This window comes from Equus asinus, chromosome 19, assembly GCF_041296235.1.
Source record: "Equus asinus isolate D_3611 breed Donkey chromosome 19, EquAss-T2T_v2, whole genome shotgun sequence".
NCBI classification, from domain to species: domain Eukaryota; kingdom Metazoa; phylum Chordata; class Mammalia; order Perissodactyla; family Equidae; genus Equus; species Equus asinus.
In genome coordinates this window covers 5,841,318-5,862,072 of record NC_091808.1, presented here as the reverse complement: position 1 = coordinate 5,862,072, position 20,755 = coordinate 5,841,318, and the positions used below count along the sequence as shown (strand labels likewise).

Genomic DNA, 20,755 nt, shown 5'->3' with positions numbered 1-20,755 from the left:
GTGGCATTGCCCCTTTTACCATTAAAAAAACACAGTGGCTCCATCTCACACCTCTTTGAAACTGGATTCCATCAGCTTCTCCTTACAGCGCTGGACACCACAAAGTCTGTTCGTTTCATATATCATCTCAGATTTGAAAAGCACATGAAAATGTTTCTCCATTTTCAATATTGCGTGAGTAATGTTCCCATTGAAAAGTAATGGAGTGAAGTTGTCACTTGTCAGCACAGTTATTAAGGAGGACGAGTCTCAGATCTTTCTCTCATAATAAAATAAATCTGTCAGAAAATCATAGTGCTCACACTTGCTCATGCCATCAAGAGATGGAGGCTTAGCTGTGGCTCACCTTCGATTTCCCCGCGTCGCGGTGTGCTCGCGGGTGTGGCTTCTCCGGATGGAACACACCACCACCCTCCCTGCCAATCCCCAGCCACCTGGCTGTTCACGTAACATCCACGATTCGACCAAGGAAGCTGTTCTAGGAACTTGGCAAACGAAGCTGCTCTTTTCCCCCCCCGAGTTCTAGTGTTTTGTCAAAAAAGGACATTTTCAACTTCTTCCCCTTTGCTGTTTTTTTTGTGGTAGCCTACACTGGTTTGGCTTTGAATTTGTCATTTTCTAACCATCCAGAATCAATAAAAGGAAACATTACCGGCACCTTGGTACGAATCATGGGGGTGTACTGTTAAATTGCGCAGCTGAGTCATTAATAGAATTTTTTAAGTCCTTCAGACGTTAATTAAATATGTACATTTATGTGGTGGGTTTCCCCAATCAGCAACAAGGAGCCCTTTTCTCCCTGGCTGGATTAACTGCCGCTTTAGAATGTATTTTCCTGTTGGGTGTTACTTTCATATACAGTCCCTTGGTTTCCAGTAATTGAATTTTGAACTCTTTAAAAAAGAATTAAAAGACAATTTTGCGGTGGAAAAGTAAGGGGAAAAGTTTAGAAAATTCTGTGTAAAATGATGGATCAGTGGAAATGAACTACTTAACAGCCCGCTTCTAGGATGTGTATGTGTGTATGTACACACATATATCGTCTGTGGCTTCTAAATACGGGTTTACAGAAACTGTGCAAATAAGGGCAGACCTCGTGCAATCCGTGAACCACAGCCCTTATAAACCCAAATGCTAACTTTATTTTTGCTTTGCAGTCTCGGAAAGGGAGTGACCCAGACAAAGAGAAGAAAGGCCTGGAGAGTCGTGCGGACAGCATCGGGAGCGGTCGAGCCATCCCAATTAAACAGGTACGCTGTTTCTCCCTTTGCTCCCTTCCCCGTAGCTGGAGACACACCCCGGGTCTCGCCTCACTATGATGCTGGCTCGTGCGCCAAGGTTTGTTTGATGTGTTCTGTTGATGAATGTAGAAGTCACTCACTTGACATCAATTAGAAGAGGTTCCTGTGTGTATTAATATAGGATCATTAGAATAAGAAGAGGGAAAATGTGACAACAGATTTAATGAAGTGCGGTCTGCCCGCCTGCATATGGAGTGTGTTTCGAGGCTGAGCTGGCTTCAAAGGCTGCCTTTGTAGCTCGGCTTTGATTGGGCCGCCGGCCGCCAGTCGACAGGGGTAAATCAGATCGTGTACAAGAGCCCCTTGTGATCACAGGAATAGCCCGACGTGGCCCTAATTTGCTCTCGCAGACGGACATCTGAACACTGTTTCAGGCTGGTTTGTAACAACGAGGCAATTAGTTGTGATAATCATAGCCGGTGTGTCAGCTGTGCGCTCTTGTTTGTAATTTGCTAATGAAGGAATTGTAACTTTGATTAGGTTCAGTTTCATTTAGACCTTATTATATAAAGGAACATTTACAGCTGTAATGTGGGGCCTTAATTAAACTTCCTCATTACACAACAGGACTTGAATTCAAGCGTTTGTTTTGGCCTATGTCGCTAGCCTGGAATAGGTTTTCATTAGCCCGGAAACCGGGTACCAAATTACTTTATGTCTCAAGTAAAACGGGAATTCACGTGACATGTTTTGCTATTCTGTTTCCAAGGAAAATCAAAATAAGGAGTTCAGCCGGGCACCGTGGCTTCTGGAAATGTCATCTTTTAGTTTGTTAAAGAAGGCCAGTTGATTTAGAGTGCATTCTGCTTGAGAGAGAGAAAAAAAAATCTGGGCACGATAATAGCTCTGGCTCTTATGGATGTTGCTGTGACTGATTCTTCCCTCTGGGTGATTGCTCTTAGCCATCCTGTTCTGTGGTACCTAGAGCGTTTTTGCCGAATTTTAGGAACTCATGTTGGCACTGTAGCCTTAAAAAGGGCTAGTGTCTTTCCACAATACAGTTTCACCCATTTGCACCAAGTCGGAATGCAGCTTTAGCTGAGGGCCAGGCAGTTTCAGTATGGAGTGTGGGGAGGGTCAGGTTGCATAGGACCATGGCATCATGGTGTCGTGGGTGAGACCAGAGCAGGGGGATCTACAGAGTTTTTTACAAGACCCTTTCAGATACCGGGCAACAAATGTATGGACTAGCAAGGGGCACCATCAAGAAAAATCTTCCCTCCTCTTTCCTGGTGAGTGACGTCTTCCCTCTAAAACGGTTTCTTTGCTGTAGAGGTCCATGCACATAGCTGCTTATTCTTTCTCTGTGCGTTTATTTATAAACCTAACTCTCTACATAGGGTAATTTTAAGGTGTAATTTTTATGCTATTGATGCTGTTTCCACTAGTATTATAAAAATCATTTAACCCTTTGCCTCCCTCCTGGAACATATCCCTTTGGGAATATTAAAACTTCATACTAGGCTATTTCCTTAATTCACATCTATTGTCAAGTAGGGTGGGGGTGCTCGCCTCCACGGGAGCCGGGCAGGCCCCCGCTGTAATTAGAACCTTCACTCATTTGCTCCCTGCTCATCTGCGGAGGGGGCTCGTCTTACAGGCTAGGTTTTCAATATGTGGGCAGATCGGAGTTGACCATCAAGCGTAAAATGAGGATTATCCAGTCCTTGAAAGCCTTTCCGTTGTGAATCTTCAAAAATAGTCTCGTCAAAAATCTGAATCATGGGCCGGCCCGGTGGTGCAGCGGTTAAGTGTGCACGTTCCACTTCGGCGGCCCAGGGTTTGCAGGTTCGTATCCGGGGTGCGGACATGGCACCGCTTGGCAAAAGCCATTCGGTGATAGGCGTCCCACATATAAAATAGAGGAAGATGGGCATGGATGTTATCTCAGGGCCAGTCTTGCTCAGCAAAAAGAGGAGGATTGGCAGCAGTTAGCTCAGGGCTAATCTTCCTCAAAAGAAAAAAAAAATTAAATCATGATCTGATCTCCTGGTGAATTGTGGCACAGGGAGCACACACAGTTCCTCGTCCCTCGTAGCTGCCCCTACGTGCAGCCATGGACAAACTCCTTCCTGAAGTCCACACCTGGCGGGATGGGTCAGAGTCCCCCTGGGTCAGGCTCTTCCAGGCCTCAGGTTCCCCATCTGTGAAATGGGACACTGGACAATATCTGAGTCCCTTGAAACACTGGGATGTGGCGATTCCAGAGAGAATTTTAAAATTCCTGCAAAACTGGGTTTTCCAATGAGTCACGCTCAGGCACCTTTGTTGGAGTCTTTCTGTGGGTCCCATGGATTGGTGTGGGTTTGTAGACAGTCACGTAGATTTGTCTTGCGTGCCTGTGTGTGCCTGTGTTTATAAAGGAACCAAGATCATTAGAGATTGTCTGAATTCCTAACCCTCCCAGTGCGATGACTTCAACTGGTAGAAATGAAATGAGAGGATTGCAGAGGAAAGAGGCCGATGGGGCGGGACCTGTCCGCATGTTCTAGAAGCTCAACAGACCTATTTGTTGAATAAATGAACAATTAAATGAGTCCTTATTATCTCTTAAGTGCTTTTCAGATGCATCCCGCTGAAGCCTCAACATAGCCACAGCTGAGGCAATGTGGTATCCTTATTTTAAATTACACCCAGAGTCGAGGAGCAGTCCAGACCAGGCAGCTTAGGAAGCGATGGGCAGCCCGGATTCGGACCCAGGCCCCTCTGCCCCAGCGCCTGTGCTGTCGCCACTGCCTGTTGGCAAGAAACCTTCAGAAAGCTTGGAAAGCAAAGTTATGTGTTTTAAATTGAATACGTGAGCCCTGACCTCAGACAAAAAAATACCTTCTGCCTGTGTAGAAGAAACTTCTAAGACTGTGCCCGCAGCAACGTGTTTCTCCAGGGATAAAGTAGGCGCGCTCGTCTGTTCTGGGGGTGGGAGGGGTCGTTTCATCGCATGGTGATTGCTTGTCACGTGCATTTCCTGCCCTTCTCACCAGCAGCCGGGCACCTTGTCTTAATGCTCAGCCCGTGTTCAAGTCTCGGTTTGCCTGTTGGAAACCCGCACTCACCCCGGCTCGTGCACCCTGTGCCTCATGGCAGAGAAATGGTCTTGGAACCTCAGCAACCTTCGTGGGGCTGGCAGTGGTGATGGTTTTTGGATGGCTACTATTTTTGATCATTGCAGGCTCTTTTTCTCCCCCTCCCCACGGGAATCTTGTAACGGATGGTTTGGGACACAGGCGAGGCAGTCTGCAACATGCCCGGCAACCTGACTCATGTGTCTACAGATTGTACATGTTCCAGTGAATTATCTTAACCATGTTTCGCTCACATCTTACAGCTCGTTCCTTGTGAGGACGGAGACCTCTTCTCCCAGCGTGGGAGCTCACCCGATCATGATAAGCGATGATTTGATCTCTTCTCTTTTTTCCCAAAGATTTCTCATCAAGAATACAACAATTTTTGCAAAATGATTTCATTTCTTGAGAACTTGGGGCCCCCTCCCCCTTTTTGTCCTGTCTGGGGCCTTCGAGGAGATTTGGTTCAGAGTTCTGTTTCTTCTTCTTTTTTTTTTTCCAGTAATAAGATAAGGTCTATTGGAATAAAAATTAAAAGGCAAAGCAAGAAAAATAAAAAGCCAGAGGCCCAGCTCAGTGGCGAGTGGGCTTGTCATGTATTAATTTTTCATTGCTGCGGAGAGTTGTACATACATAATCACTTGATTGCGATGGGAGTTAGGGAGCTCCTATGGTGTCATTTGCATAAATCTTGTTAAGTCAATGGCAGTTAATGAAGTACAAATGAGCCCGGAGAAGGTGACATGCAAATCGTGGGTGGCAGATGGGAGGTCTGTTTGGGGGATGGCAGCTGTGTGCTCTCCTTTCTTTCTTTCCCTTTCGCGTTTTTTAATCTCTATATTATGGCACACATACACAGCCTCAGCCCTGGCCTCTCCCCACTTCCCGGCAGACTCCAAGCCAGGGCCGGGCCTGCCCTTCCCGCCCCCGAAGCTCGCCCGCTCTGCCAAAACAGACCGAGTGGCCTCACCCGGCTTCACAGTTAGCAACAGACGCCAGAGTATATTTGATTTTTCAGAATCTGGATCAGTTTATCTTGTCGTGCTTACACAATTGGACATAGATATATACCTTTTATTTGGTGGGGACAAACAAGAAAACTCCTCACTAATTCTTTCAAGGCAGTGTCTTGTCTCGTGAGATTCCAAAGAGTAAAAGATACTGTCTTTGCTTTATTATGCTTCTGTGTGAGAGTCTGGCCTTCCCCCTTCAGGCAGGCCAGTGGTGTTTATCCACGTGTTTTCCCCCATCCCACATTCCTGGTTGTGCCACAAGCATTCCCAGGGTTGGTTAGGAGCGAGAGAGACAGGAAGTGTACCGGCCCCACCATGTAAGTCAGGCTGCAGCAAAGACCCCTCCGTGTCAGTGCAGACCCCTCAGAATCCCTACCCCACCCCCAACACAGGCTGATCTCAGTCATGGGTAGGGGGTCCCTTGCCTGGGGGTTTGTTTTTTAAAGAATTAAGTGCTGGCAGGCCTCCCATGAGCTTTTAGAGATTTATGAGCAAAACACTGCCTCTGCTTACTGCTTCTGGAAGTTTTTTATTTATTTCATCAACCGGGTGGTATTTGAGGAGACACAAGTCTCTGCTGACATTGAAGACACGCAGGCGAAGAGGTGTGTGTGGAGGCGTATGAGCTATGATGACGACCATGGTGGTCACCCGGGAGTCATCACTTCCTGTCCCTGTGCGTCTCACTCTGCCACGTCCAGCCAGGGCACGCTTCCCCCGGGGTACCACTGGAGGCCTCAGGGCAGCAGGGTTCATTCTGTGGTGCTCGGGGGTTCACCAAAGGCATGGAGTGTCCTCTTAAAACTTTTTTGAAGTCTTAGTTTTGACCTTGAACCCAGATGTCGTGGCCAACTCTCGAGCAGACAGCCAGCCAGTGAGAGCAGAGATTTTTCAGCAGCCATGGGGAAACGGTCCCCAAGCCGTCAGAGGAAGAGCCAGCCTGAGTGGCACTTTCCCGGAGCACCCCGCCATCAGGCCTGTGAACTGTTTTGAAGCAATGTGAGTTTTTGATTTCTCAGTTGAGTAGAAAAAAGCAATTGTCAATTAAGTGGAAGGATGGTCCAGAGTTAATCCCCTTGTCCAGCCTCCCGCAGGCCGCTGACCCACGTTGTCTGGTCCTGGGATCAACACGAGGGGGTGGATTGTGTGGTGTTGACAGAATAAAAGCCACCTCAGGACGCTCACTTTAACATCTCCTGAAAGTTCGACACCATTCACAGCCAGCCGGTCGACTGCTCAGCCGTCGTGTGCTTTCATGGAGGAAACGAAATCGAAGAACGAGCCGAAACTTGAGAGCGATTGAAGAGGAAGAAAGGGATGCTGTGTCTTCCTCTCAGGAAGGCGAGAGAAGTGGATTCTTCGGGTCCGCCCTCCGGGCTGCGTCTACGAGGTATGAATGGCCATGGCTCCTGTTTATTAAGCCTGACCACAGAGGAGCCAAGGTGAGCAGAAGGCGCCCTGAGAATTCGCTGTTCACCCATGTGGCAAATCAGCTCTGCCTGAACGTCGGGGGCCCGTTGAGTTCCCCAGAAGCAGATAATTTACTGACATGGACCCCAGTGCCCTGAAAGCTAATTTACCTCACTTGGGTGAACAACTCCATGAAAGTATTGCATCTGGCCGGGCTCACGACAGACTCAGCCAATTACGATTATTAATTTAATGGGTCAGGTGGGTGCATCACATGCTTTTAATTTGACTCCTCAAATATCATACTGTCATTGTCAAAACGGTTCGGAATATCTGGACGCCTATGCAGGAATTTACAGGCGTCCGTCTTCGATTAAATAGGGCACCCCCCCCCCCCACTCCCTGATCCTTTTGGCAGTGTGGGTAGATGGCAATATGGTCCATACAGAATGCTCTGAATGCTTGAAGAGACTGCATGAACCAAGCTAGAGAATCCATCATTTAAATATAAATCTGCGAAGCCATTTAAAATAATCCTTCCCTTGGTCTGAGGGCTGCAGGAGGGTGATACAAAGTAACCTACGCTGAAGTGCTCCACACGGTGTATAAACTGCCGTGCAAACATCATGTTGTTTCCAAGAGTGGAAGTTCATTGCGAGGCTCAATGTGTCCTCTGTGTATCCATATTCCAGGAGCTGGGGTAATATCTGACTTAGTGATTCATTTCAGCAAAATGTTGTTTATTTTCTTTAAAAGTGCAACAGCGACGGCAAAACCCAATTCCCTATGCTCTCGGCACTATAAACTCACAGCAACGGGGAAAGTTTCTTGAAGGTGGGCTTGGCATGGATGGCCCGGTTTTATTTTTGACTTGATGAATCAAGAAGATACTTGTTTGCGGCACTGTTGCTTACCAGAGGCAACCGGCTTGTAACAGTCATGCACTCCTCCAGTGCAGACATGCCCCAGGTACTCTGCTAGGGGCTCGGGGGCACAGAAGGTGTCTACAGCCCAGGCTGGGCTGAATCGTGCAGGGAAGACCCCGACCCATGACCTCCAGTGCTCGCCAATGGGTGTTGCAGTGGAGGTGTGTTGAAAGGACTCAGGGTTGGTTTCTGGTGAGGCCTGTCTTCCTGGCTTACAGACGACCACCTTCTTGCTGTGTCCTCATGTGGCCTTTCCTCTGTGCGTGTGCTGCTGGAGTCTCTTCCTCTTATAGGGCCACCAGTCATGTTGGATTATGACCTCAGTTAACCTCAGTCACCTCTTTAAGTGCCCTCTCTCCAAATAAGGTCACATTGGGGGTTAGAACTTCAACATACGAATTTGGGGGGAACACACTTCAGCTTGTAACATGTGACTCATTAATAGCAGAGCTGGGTGGGATGGCAACACAGGTCCATGTGACCCAAAGAGCCATTTGCAACAGTCTCTCCATCTGCATGTTCTCCTGCCTTAGGCCTTCCTAGGATTACAAGGCAAGGCCACTGTTCCTGTCGACATGTTTGAAAATCTAAGGAACCTATTGTATGCGGCTCCATGTACTGGATAGGAAGCACACAAGATTCTAAATATTCTGATTTGAAATTTTCAACTTAAATCCTCCTAAGCTGCAGTAAGCTGTTAGCATTTGAATCAGGCTGTTATGGGAACCATCCTTCTACAAAGCATATGGCCCCTCTCTATACAGCGCATTTTATAACTGTTAAGGCAGTGGAGACACTTCAGATTGGTTTTTAAAAGAAAAACAAGGCTATAGTAAGCAAAGTGATTTCATTGGGTCCTTTCCCACGCGAAGGTGGCTCCTCTGGACTGTGGGCAGAGGCAGGCAGAGCAGGGAAGGGCCAGGAAAAGCATCTTCATTCAGCAGATCCCTGCTATTCCAGGGTTTATCTTAAACATAGCTTCCCTTCTGGCCTTCCGGAAAAAAAAAAATCAGTTGTGTCACAAGTTATTAAAGTAGTCATTGTGATAATGGTCATGGTGCTGTGTGTTTTTATTAGTTTATCCCAGGTATAAGAGACGATGCCCAGACTGAGTAGTTAAGTTCTCACGCTCTGCTTTGGTGGCTTAGGGTTTCGCCGGTTCAAATGCTGGACACAGACCTACACACCACTCACCGGGCGGTGCTGTGACGGCACCCCACATAGAAGAACTAGAAGGACCTACAACTAGGATATGCAACCATGCACTGGGGGCTTTGGGGAGAAGAAAGAAAAAAAGATTGGCAACAGATGTCAGCTCAGGGCCAATCTTTACCAAAAAAAAAGAGCTGATGCCCAGAGAAATATATACCTTGTTACTGAGAGAAGGTATGGCAAGAACACAGAGGACTCCCCCCCCCAACCAAACTCGTGAGGCCTCTCACCATTGAGGTTAAAGTCCTAACCCATGATGAATAGCTGTAAATACTTAACCACAGTCTGCACACTTGCAAATAGTACACGGAAACGGATGTCTACCAAGACCCCTGAGAAATTCATAGCATCGAGTCTGATTTTATTTCTGCTTTATTTAGCTATTTGTACTGGAAGATTCAGGTTCTCTTCCTGTAAGAACATAGAACATACGCTAGGACTTCTCCCAAGCTGGATTTTGTTCTTTCTGTGAACAGAAAGGTTGAAAACCGAGGGAACCCCTCTCCTTCTGGCGTGAAGAATCACACTGGCTGTCAGAATTTCCTGTTTTGTGTAAAACAGCAGCAGTGGCACTCCTGGAGCATTTGGCTGCTAGCCTAGACGCTTTTCCAAAAACTGGACAGGGGGGCCCAGACTGGATGCATGGATGCTCCCTGGTTCTTATGCATGCTCCTTTTTCATCACATTTTTTTACTTCTTGCTTCAGAGCCTTTTGCCCCAGAAGTTCTAAAGAAGGGGGTGTCTTCATACGTCTTCACGCTGCCCTCCTCAGCAAAGTCACCAGACAGCAACTTTTCTTTTTTTTTTTCAGAGAAAGATTCACCCTAAGCTATCATCTGTTGCCAATCTTTCTCTTTTCCCCCCTCCCCAAAGCCCCAGTGCATGGTTTTATATCCTAGTTGTGGGGGTCCTTCGAGTTCTTCTATGCGTGCCGCCACCACAGCATGACTACTGACGGGCGAGTGGTGTGGTTCTGTCCCCGGGATCCAAGCCCAGGCCACCGATGCTGTGAGCCCTGAACTTTAACCACTAGACCATGTGCTGGTCTCAGCGACGTTTTTATCAGATAGCTCTGAGTAGCAAAAACACACTTTTTCTTTCCTGCATCTCATGGAGGGAACTTATTTTTAACTGACTTGCCGATAGCTGGGTTTTCAAACCCTTGGTACCCAAGCTGACAGGTGTGATTAAATATGTAGAAATTTGGTGGAATATTATAAAATGGGCCTGGAGGGGTTGTTAGTTTGGAAAACATATTCGTAGTTAGACATTTTCTGTAAACTATTTAATATTATAGTTAACGTTTATAGACTGGTGAAAAAGAAACGTTAAAAAATACTATGAATATCTTAGGCTCGCCTCCAATGCAGTCTTCCCCAATTCGGTCAGACCGACACCCTGCTGTATTTCCTCGTACGATTTCCATCTGCTTACAACGTCATCGCAGTGAAACAGGTTGTGATTGTGTTAGATTCATAAGAAGAATGCTGGCATTTCTTTCCCGAGTGCTTATTGTGCATCCGTCACTGTAGGGGACACTTCAGTCATAGGACCTCATTTAATTCTCCACCAACCTAAGACGCCACTTGCTGCCCACGGCAGACGAGGAGTCTGAGGCTTGGGGAGGTTAAGTCACAAAGCCAAGGTTACAGAGCTAACAAGTAGCAGACTGTCCTTTTCCTTCTAGAACAGTCTTTCCTGTCCCATTCACTGCTGATTTAACCTGTGCTTTTGCTTACAATGACCAGCTTTTCTAAACCAGATGAAAAGTGAAGTCACTGGTATACTCTCCTCATGGGGTTCCAGCAGGACGTGATGTTTTATGTGGGGTTTGTCCTCGAGAGCATGTGCTGTCTGGCATCGACCATGGTCCTGGCACTGCAGCCCGCCTCAGGGTCACCTGCAGGCCAAGAGTGTGACTGGGGCTGGCTCACGAGAGATTTGACCCGTTTAGGTACATGGGGTCGCTTGCGGCTGCTTCCCTTCCCTCCCCGCACACGTATGGCTCCTACTGGTCCTTTTAATCTGTGCTTGTCACAGTCTCCACCTCCTCGGACCCATGTCAGATGCCTTCTCTTCCAAGAAAGCTTAACTCGTCCCCCAGGAGATGTGGTACCTTCCTCCCCTCCTCCCCCGGCGCCCCGTCACTTCTCAGCATCTTGCTGCTGTCCATTCTGATGTATCCACGTGTCCTTCCTTCACATTTGCTCCCCACGTGCCTCCTGAGGGCACACGCTCTCTGACTGTTCCTCTCCTGCAGTGTCGACAGGATAGTGGTAGACTGAGTTGGTCAGTTGTGTGAAATGTTTTTCTTTCCCCAAAACAAATTTTATGTTTGTTTTAAAGAACGTTGTATTGGAGAGGTTGCACTCTATTCTGTTGTATTTTAAGATGCAGATTTTTAATTTAATGTTCTCTAAATTTAATTATGTTTCATGTGTATAGAATACTCTATTTAGGTGAAATACAAGAAGTACATCTTTTTTTGGGGGGTGGGGGGAAGATTAGCCCTGAGCTAACTGCTGGCAATCCTCCTCTTTTTGCCAAGGAAGACTGACCCTGAGCTAACATCCGTGCCCATCTTCCTCTACTTTATACGTGGGACGCCTACCACAGCATGGCGTGCCAAGCGGTGCCATGTCCACACCCAGGATCCGAACCAGCGAACCCCGGGCCGCCGAAGCGGAACGTGTGCACTTAACCGCTGCACACCGGGCCGGCCTCAAGAAGTACATCTTTTAATCTTCAAAGAATAAAACCTATGTCAATGACCACAATCCATTGCAGAAAACTAGTTTCTTCTAAAACTTCTCTACTGCTTTTCAGTATTCATACAGAAGAAAATTCATCTAAATAAATATCTTCACTAATTTTATTCACTAATGTAATTTTGTTCCTCAGGCTTGTTTTATCTCCAACCCGCAAATTTTAGTAACACTAGACTGTTTTTTATAATTGCCAAATTTTTACGCCATTATTCAGTCTATGTCAAACCATAGCCTTTGTGATTGTAATTCATGCTAAAAATAAGAATGTGTTTATTGGAATAAGCTTTGTAGAAAAATAATTTATATTTTTAATGTGCATAAAAATTAATTTTTTAGAAATACATAAATATGCCAGCTACGTAAACATGCAGCTGGGGGGGTCAGTAACATAAAGACATCATTTGGACATGAAGGACTGCAAGAAGCAAATCAACATGGATGGATATTTGGCCTGTCTTTATTCATCTAAAGTATCAGAAATTTAAAGCAATGAGAAATCGTTTTGTACTTGGGTTTATAATTAACAAAGCATGATAAAATCCTACTCTTGGCAAAAAGTAGGAGAAAACAGAGTTTTGGAATTGCATCGCTGTGTTAGTGAAAGTTAACCTGGTCCTCTTGGAGGATAATCTAGCAGTGCATCAAGGATGTAAAAAATTGTATTAGCTTTGTCCCAATAATCTGTCTCCTAGAAATTTATCCCAAGGGAATAATTCACTAGGGGAAAGGGAAAAAATCTTAAGTGTGCAAGAATGTTCACAGCAGAGTTATTTATACTATTTAAACCCTGGGAACTATAGACGTCCAACAAGCAAGGAGTTAACTTAGTGATTTCCAAATAAATAGTGTAGGACGCACAGCCTCTAAAGTGGCCAATTTGAAGACTCTTCAGAGGTGTGAAAAGTGTTTATAAATAAGGAGTGAAAGCATAAAGCTGTATTTATAGTAGTTAGCACATGAAAATATACTTGGTTTAAAATTGGGTGAATAGGAACAAAAATGAATAAATTGGGGTGGGTTTAAAGGAGAATTTTAGAAATTTTAAGTTTTTGTTGTGAAATCTTTTTAGACGTGAAGAAAAGTTGCAAAAACAGTACAGAGAGTGCCCGTGTGCCCTGCACCCGGCTCCCCCTGGCGTTAACAGTTTACGTAAGCACAGTGCGGTTATCACAACCGGGAACTTGATGCTGGTCCAGCTCTGGGAACCTCATCACGTTCCAGCCCAGGGTGCCGTCCAGGATCCCTCCTCGCGTTTGGTTGCTTTCTCTGCTTGGTCACCTCCACTCTGAGACAGTTCCTCAGTCTTCCTTGCCTTTCGTGACCTTGACACTATTTCAGGAATAAGACCAGTTACATTGTAGAATGTCTCTGGGTTTGACACTCTGGTGTTTCCTCTTGGATGGATGGACCTTATGCATTTTTGGCAGGAAGACCACAGAAGCATATGTCCTTGTCAGTGCCCTCAGCAGGGGCACGTGATGTCCACGTCTTGTGTTAGTCACATTGCCTTGGTCACCTGGGGAAGGTGGGGTCTGCTGGGTTTCTCCATTGGAAGTTATTCTTTTTCCCTTTGATGGAGATGTGATGAATATCTTGGGGAGATTCGTTGAGACTGTGCTGCTATTCTATGAAAACATTTTTGATGATAAAAGTTGTATTCAGTAATAAGTAGCTTTCAAGAAATGAAGACAATTTCCTCCTGCTAAATGTGCGTGGTATCGAATAAAATGCCCTGGGTGCCGTGTGTGTGTGTGTGTTTAAGGAGAGCAAGGCTTCTTTTCCCCTGCTCTATGCTGGGTGAATTAGAAGTGTAAATAGCACGAAATGCCACTTTGATCAAGGGAATTTCAAGAGCAGTTGTTATATGTAAACTGGAACTTTTAAGTACTTATTGGCCTTTTAACGTAGTAATATGTGAAACTGAAAAATATTTCCTTGCTTAAAAGAAAGGACAACTAAGATTGTCCTAATGTTATTTTTTTCTTCTTTTTTTTTTGGTCTTCCATTGATTTACCATCTGAGAACAACCAGTTAACCCATCCTGTGTGGAGGGAAGGGGCTAGTGAGGACAACTTTGAAACTTGCTGGGCCTTTGAGGAGGAGCTGGAGGAGCCCAGGGTGTGGAAAAGCTCAAGAGTGAGGAAGAACACAGAAGTGAGGAGGGGCCCAGGGGTGAGAGGAGCTGGAGAAGGCCAGGGGTGAGGAGAAGCCCAGGGGGAAGGAGGAGCTGGAGAAGGCCAGGGGTGAGGAGAAGCCCTGAGGTGAGGAGAAGCCCAGGGGTTAGGAGGAGCTGGAGAAGGCCAGGGGTGAGGAGAAGCCCTGAGGTGAGGAGAAGCCCAGGGGTTAGGAGGAGCTGGAGAAGGCCAGGGGTGAGGAGAAGCCCAGGGGGAAGGAGGACCTGGAGAAGGCCAGGGGTGAGGAGAAGCCCAGGGGTTAGGAGGAGCTGGAGAAGCCCAGGGGTGAGGAGAAGCCCAGGGGTTAGGAGGAGCTGGAGAAGCCCAGGGGTGAGGAGAAGCCCTGAGGTGAGGAGAAGCCCAGGGGTTAGGAGGAGCTGGAGAAGGCCAGGGGTGAGGAGAAGCCCAGGGGTTAGGAGGAGCTGGAGAAGGCCAGGGGGGAAGGAGGAGCTGGAGAAGCCCAGGGGTGAGGAGAAGCCCAGGGGTTAGGAGGAGCTGGAGAAGCCCAGGGGTGAGGAGAAGCCCAGGGATGAGGAGAAGCCCAGGGGGAAGGAGGAGCTGGAGAAGGCCAGGGGTAAAGAGGAACCAAGGGGACAGGAGAAACCCAAGAATAAGGAGGAACACAGAAGTGAAGAGGAGCCCGGGGGGAGGAGAAGCTGTGAGCGCTGGCAGTGTGAGTGGACTGGTGAGAGATCTGGCGAGAGTGGAGTGGCAGTTCCCAGACACCAGAGGTACCGAGGCTGTGGCCTTACAGGCACACAGTGGGCTCTCAGTAAATCCTAAGGAATGGTCACTGGCTCTCCGTTTCTTTCATTTAAAAGTGTGGCATCCAGTTATCAAACCACAGACAGGCTGTGAGAGCCACTGTGGGCAGGCCTTGAGCCGGTCAGTGTGGAGCAGGAAGACAGCCTCACGGCGGTGCTGCCGCCAACCAAGGTCCATTGGAGTTTGTTCTCAGATCATTGTTTGCATGAAAATTGAAATTCTACTCAGGGTGTTGCATATGTTTCTTAAGTAATTTATCTCAGAGAATGAAGAATGCATGTGTGTCTATCTTTACATATCTATATAGACACATATGTATTTATATGACATATTAACGTATGCTAATTATATCTATTAGCCTTAAGAATTGCTTTTCCCTGTGATCATCCCATTTTTGCCCAAATAACCAAATACTCTCCTCGTGTCCATACTGGAATTACAGTGTCCTAGCACAGCAAACACACTGTTTTTAAAGCCGGGAGGGATCCTTGGTTTACACATGGGGAAACTGAGTCTCAGGAAGGTGCAATGACTTGCCTAAGGCTGTTGCTTCTTATGTGGCAGGATCCAGGAGCCCCCTTTTCCGATGCCCACTCCAGTCCTCTTTCCATGATTCGCATCAATATCTCAGGCATTTTCTTCTTCGTGAGGCTTAAAAAAATAAAAAATAAAAAAATAAGAAATAACAAATAACGTTTGCCGCTGTTTCGATTGTGTTGTGACTGGCCATTTTTTTCTAAGTTGAATCCTTAAGCTTCATATCATTTGATGAGATGCTTTAAAAAAAATGAGGAAGAGAGTAAATAACAATGAATGCATTTGAAAGGATGTCGTTCCTAACGGTCGTGAACCAGTTTTTGTGTCTTGATTCAGAAGGCTCTCTGATGATGCCCCAGCAATCGAGTGAGGCTCTGTGATCTGATTCTTCCCATTTTCCTGGCGAGGAAGCTGAGGCTGAGCTTGCATGATTTCATAAAGCCAGTAAGAGGCAAAGACAAGATTCAAACCCAAGTCTGCCTCTTTCCAAAACCTGTGGTCTCCACATCGAATGGCCTCGTCTACCGCCCCGCTTCTGGTGTGACGTCACCCGTTATATTACAAATGCAGGCGCAGGTTGGCATCTGGAGGCTGCTGCAGACGTGTTTTCTAAATAGCGCCAGTGCGGACGGGTCTTCGGTTGGTGGCATCCACGCTCCACGGTACAGCCAGACCTTCGCAAGATCTCCTCCTTAATGCGGAAACCCTCTAAGTGTATTCCACAGCGGTTGTTTGTAATTGGAGTATCCGGAATTCACTGTGGTTTTAATTAGTTGATTACTAGTTCTTTAAAATGTACTGTACTCACTGAGGGTCTTGCAAATTGGTAACTGGTAGCTACCAGTATAATTAAATATTTCAGAGCACTTGGCTGCGGTAGCATTGAACTGTGAAGAAATAATGTTGTATAGCCAATCAAAAAGAGATCCTTGTAAACTCATTTACAGCGGCAGTGTGTTAGGACCATCATAGAGATGCTTATTGCAGGAGAAATTAAAGATACAATTTTGTGCTAAGAGGCAATATAGAAATTAGTTCCTGAATTACTTGTTAATTGATTTGGTAATTCCCTTGGGTCTGCATGCTCTTTCCTTCCCCCTTTTTGTTGTTGCATTCAGTTAACACGGACTATTCCCAGAGCAATAAAAATATTTTTCACACCTATATTAAATATGCCCTTACCTCATTCTGCCCACATTAAAGCAGAACCAAAAAATATCTGCCTTAAATCCAGCAGGCATATCATTGTTCTGTGTCTACTCATCAAGGTAACCAGTGCATTCGTGGGACCGGATAATTTCAGCAGAAGGAAAGTGTGCTTTCGTGTCTCATGTTTAAGGGAGGTTTCCCCGATTTGTTGTTGTTGTTCTAATGGAAACCCTCCTTTTATCATCAACAGTGGAGGAAATTCTTTTCTTATTGTTTGCAATTTAGCAAGAATAACCATACAGAAAACCATTTGTAGAAAAGTGCAAATTGCTCCTAGAAATGATATTGGAAGAAAATGAGACCTGTTTCTCCGCGTTGAAATTGAGTGTGGATCAGAGAGGAGCACAGCGAGCCAGAGGCTGGTGGAGGGAGCCCCTTTCCTTCCTGCTCTGACGGATGGGGAACAATGTGGGATTTATGCATGTGTTTGTGCTGCTTCCATGCACGAGGCAGAAACTGTCGTCCTTTGGCATTTTTGAAAGAAGAAACTAGCTACACTTTGGACGGTTACCAACCTGGTGGTCTCCGCTTCATTGCGAAGAACACATTTTTAATGTCTTGTTGGATGTGCTTATGACCCGTAAAGCAACACAGAAGACTTTTTGAAAAATATCATTACATTAGTTTAAGGTCGTTCTATTATTTTTTTCTCTTCCCCTGCCCCATGATCATCAACATATACAAATATCATTCTGCTTTTGCTAAATTTAGGGCAATTGATGGTTTGTTTCGATGTCTCCTCTTAAAAATGTACAATAGTATTTTATACCAGGAAAAGCAGAAGATGTTTGCATTTAGCATTGTCTCTTAAAAAGTATAAAGTTGTGGCTAGAGCTAATTGTTTATAAATTTGACACAATTATTCACTTATTTACCAAATTAAGTATGTTTACATTTGGGTCAGTATATACAGTAAAAAGTAATGTTTACTTTGGAAATATAAAGCCCTCCCAAGTTTAGCTGTCCCAGGTAACGGAAGCAGCATGCTAAATTTACTGAAATAATGCCCCGCCCGTTGATGAAAGAGCTGCTTGGGTAGATGTTGGCTCCAATAGACAGAGAAGGAATATTCCAAATGCTCTTCACTCCAGGTAGATTCCTTCTAGCTACGCACAATGGCATTGCTGACCTTTTCCTCCCAGTCTGGCTGGCTGTCTGCTGGGAGGTGCTGCTTGGGCAGCTGTGGGATCTGACCAGGGATCCAAGAAGCTGCCTTGCAAGCCTCCTCGTCGTGGACTTTGGTTTTCTCGTTTCTCCTTCCAGCCCCGTTGCCCCACTCCTGCATACCCTGCTTTAACCGTTTTCTCACAGAGCTAGCTATCCTGAAGGTTACCCCACGAAAGTTCCTACGGTGGTGCCTATCGTTATCATTTCCTCTACCGGTTTCAAAAAGACCGAAATTTAGCTGAAAAACCCAGAAGCAATGGTTTTGTAGCCCCCACCCCCCCCAACACCTCTAAGCTTGATGGAGTCAAATCAACCTGCCTTTAATTTCCAGATGGCACAGATGGTGGTTCCCTCGTTGGAGAATTCAGCACCAAATCCCGGCACTGACCCGGCATGGGGGGGTGCGGGGGGGAAGTTGTGGGGGTGGAAATTTACAACCCTGGGCAGTTTTGTCATCTTGAAATGTGCTTCTCCTCAAATTCCAGAAGAGAGGAAATGTGTCCCCTTGAGGGATTAGAAGGGCACAGCTGTAAACATTTTATTTGAAAAATATGGTGACTTCTATCTTCTGCCCCATAAGCCTAGCTTGTGTCTGAATAGGTTTTCTGTGATTTAGCAGTTAACCTGCTGATTGTTTGTCTCCAAATGTTCGCGTGCAATTGGTTTTCCTCCAGAGCTCACCTTGCTCGTGCTGCGTTCAGAACAGACGTGAGCACCTGGCGAGCCCCAGCGTTCCCTGGGCTCCGACCCCAGCCCCCCAGGTTTGGACTGTAGGGTGCATGTCCTGCACACAAGGCTGAGGGGTCTGAGCAGGAGGTGAGGACTGGCCGTGCAGCTCCAAGGTGATGAATATTTCCGCGTGATATTTCTCATGATATTTCTGCACTTTAATGACTATTTCTACTAATACGTGTACTAATAATTTTTAATGGTTCACATTGAGTAGGTGACATTTTGATACATTAATGAGCCTTATCAATGACTTTTAAAAGTTCTCTAGTTTGCCGGGATACTTTGCCACGGCCCCCTCAAAGGACAGGGAAGAGTGGCATGGCCAGAGCGGTGACCCCCTTCCGTCTGCTCCCTGTGAGCTGTAAGTAGTGGGTCTCACGCCAGCCGCCACCAAATCACGTCACAGGCATCAGATTACACTTCCTAGGTTTGTCATGGAGGATTTCCCTTAACATCGTTCACCTGTCCTGAAAGATCTGTCAGAATTCTCGAGAAGTGGTAAGCCCCACAGATGGAAGGGTGTTATTCGGCGGTGGCTGAATCCCTTGCTGGGATGCGGAGGGCCGGCTGGGGGATTGCTAGGATGTATGGCAGGAGCGACCCTAAAGAGAAGCTTTGAAGACTGGAAAGTGCTGGGGGTTTGGAACAAGTAGGCTTGACAAGGTTCCTGCTGGGTGAGGAGGCCTCCCAAGACGGAAGCTCGCCTGGGCCACCGTGGTCTGACAGCAGGGCGTATTTACACAAGAACATGGTATGTTTTGACAGAATTATGATAAATATCCCAAAGAAAGATTAGTATGGATAATGATCCTGAAGTTTGCTTGTCTGGGGACAAGTGTTTTCTGCTTTGTTGTCAGGTTTCTGGGAAGTAATGAGCATGACTCTGGGACCTCCTTGGGTGTAAGATTTGATAGAAAGGAGATATTTTGAAAACAATGAAATAAGAGTTATCCTGTGTTGGCTGTTACTGTGTGCCAGGCCCTGGGCTCTACCCTCCTGTGTGTTGGCTCAGTAGAATGGACATGCCACAAGGTCAGGAATTTTTTTTTTTTTAATCTTTTTGGCCACTGGTGTATCCCAAACCCTTAGAGCAGTAGCTCTCAGTAAGTTTTTATTGAATGAAAAATCTCAATTCTCACAACCACCTTATGGAGATAATAGTATAATCTCCATTTTATAGACAGAACGAATGATCTGAGAAGTTAAGCCACTTGCTCAATGTCACACAGCTTGGAAATGGCCATGCTGAGCTCAAGCATGATGTGGGACTTCCCAAGTGTCACATTTGTTGTGGATGAACCCAGCGAGGTCCAGTGAGGAATTGCCCACTGGAGTGTGTGCCTTAGATGATTGAACTTCTGGAGTTGGAAGGCTAGCGGGTGGTCCACGGTAGAATTTAGGCACAAGTTTACTTTGTGAATGTGTTACCCTAAGAGTGGAAGGAAGGAGAGAATTCCAGGAGCTTTTGCTCGCCTAGCATTTCCCAAAGTACATTCCAAGACTGAGTCCACTTATTACTTGGGTCTCCCCGGGTGTCCCTAGGTGATGAGTTGAGGACATGCTGGGCCACGCAAAGAAAACGGGTGTCTTTTTGCACGACTCATTGCACCTTTACTGTTCTTCTGTGTGGTGGAACCTTCAAGAAAGGACAGAGCATGTGTCATCACTTGAGAGACACAGTTACTCCAAAGGTCTGATCCTCAGTCTTGTGGATCAAGTGTCATTGTCTTAAGCTGCAGTTTCATGGACTGGCGTGTGGAGGTTGGTCTACGGCAGCATCTCTTTCGTTCCTATAGTCTTTCCACACCTGGGACACGGGCTTGGCAGGGAGGGTGGTGCCAAGACTTTCTCTACAACCTGGGTGTCAAGTCTTTGTCCTGCCATGTGGCTTAAAGCGGAGTCTGGCCGTCCCCTACTAATACTGACCATAGGACCCACAGAGCACCACCTTCTGCAGCCCCCCTGCTCCTGGCCTTGCTGTTAGTGATGGTGCGTTGTATTTCCTCAAGAGGGAGAGCTGGACCACCTGTGACCATGATGAGCATTCCATCTTATTGTTCAGGGGTTTATTTTCTTCGTGTCCATTCTATCACGGAGGCAGCATTGGTGGGCTGCACCTTGATTTCCGAAGGCAGAGTCTTTTCAGGATGGAGAAACTGTGCTTTGTGTTAACCAAGTTCTAACTTGAATAAGAACTCTGAGCAAGAAGGGGCCACCGTTGGATGTCTGAGCTCACGTTGACCAAATACACACTGGATTGCTCCTGGAGAATTCATGAACATTCCAGGACGAGCCCATTTGGTAGTTTTCCTACATTTCTAAGAAGATTAATCATGACATCAGCTTTTTATATAGTGTGAAGAGAATTTTTTTAAAATGTTGCTCCTAAATGCTTTTTTAATTTTTCACACTAAATATGTAATTTCTGCATCTTTTGCTTTGTGGGAAATTCTTCCAGCCACACGAGGGTTTGGTATGT

At 46.2% G+C, this 20,755-nt stretch overlaps 1 protein-coding gene across 14 annotated transcripts in view; it reads left to right on the top strand.

Moving 5' to 3' along the window:
* The window catches only part of AGAP1 (ArfGAP with GTPase domain, ankyrin repeat and PH domain 1), a 559,975-nt gene that overhangs the window by 283,694 nt on the left and 255,526 nt on the right, over positions 1-20,755 (top strand). For all 14 annotated transcript variants that reach the window (XM_044751550.2, XM_044751551.2, XM_070489343.1 and 11 more), the window contains one exon: positions 1,158-1,250. In XM_044751550.2, coding sequence (XP_044607485.1) covers positions 1,158-1,250 — 93 coding nt within the window. The remainder of the gene's footprint in view (positions 1-1,157; positions 1,251-20,755) is intronic.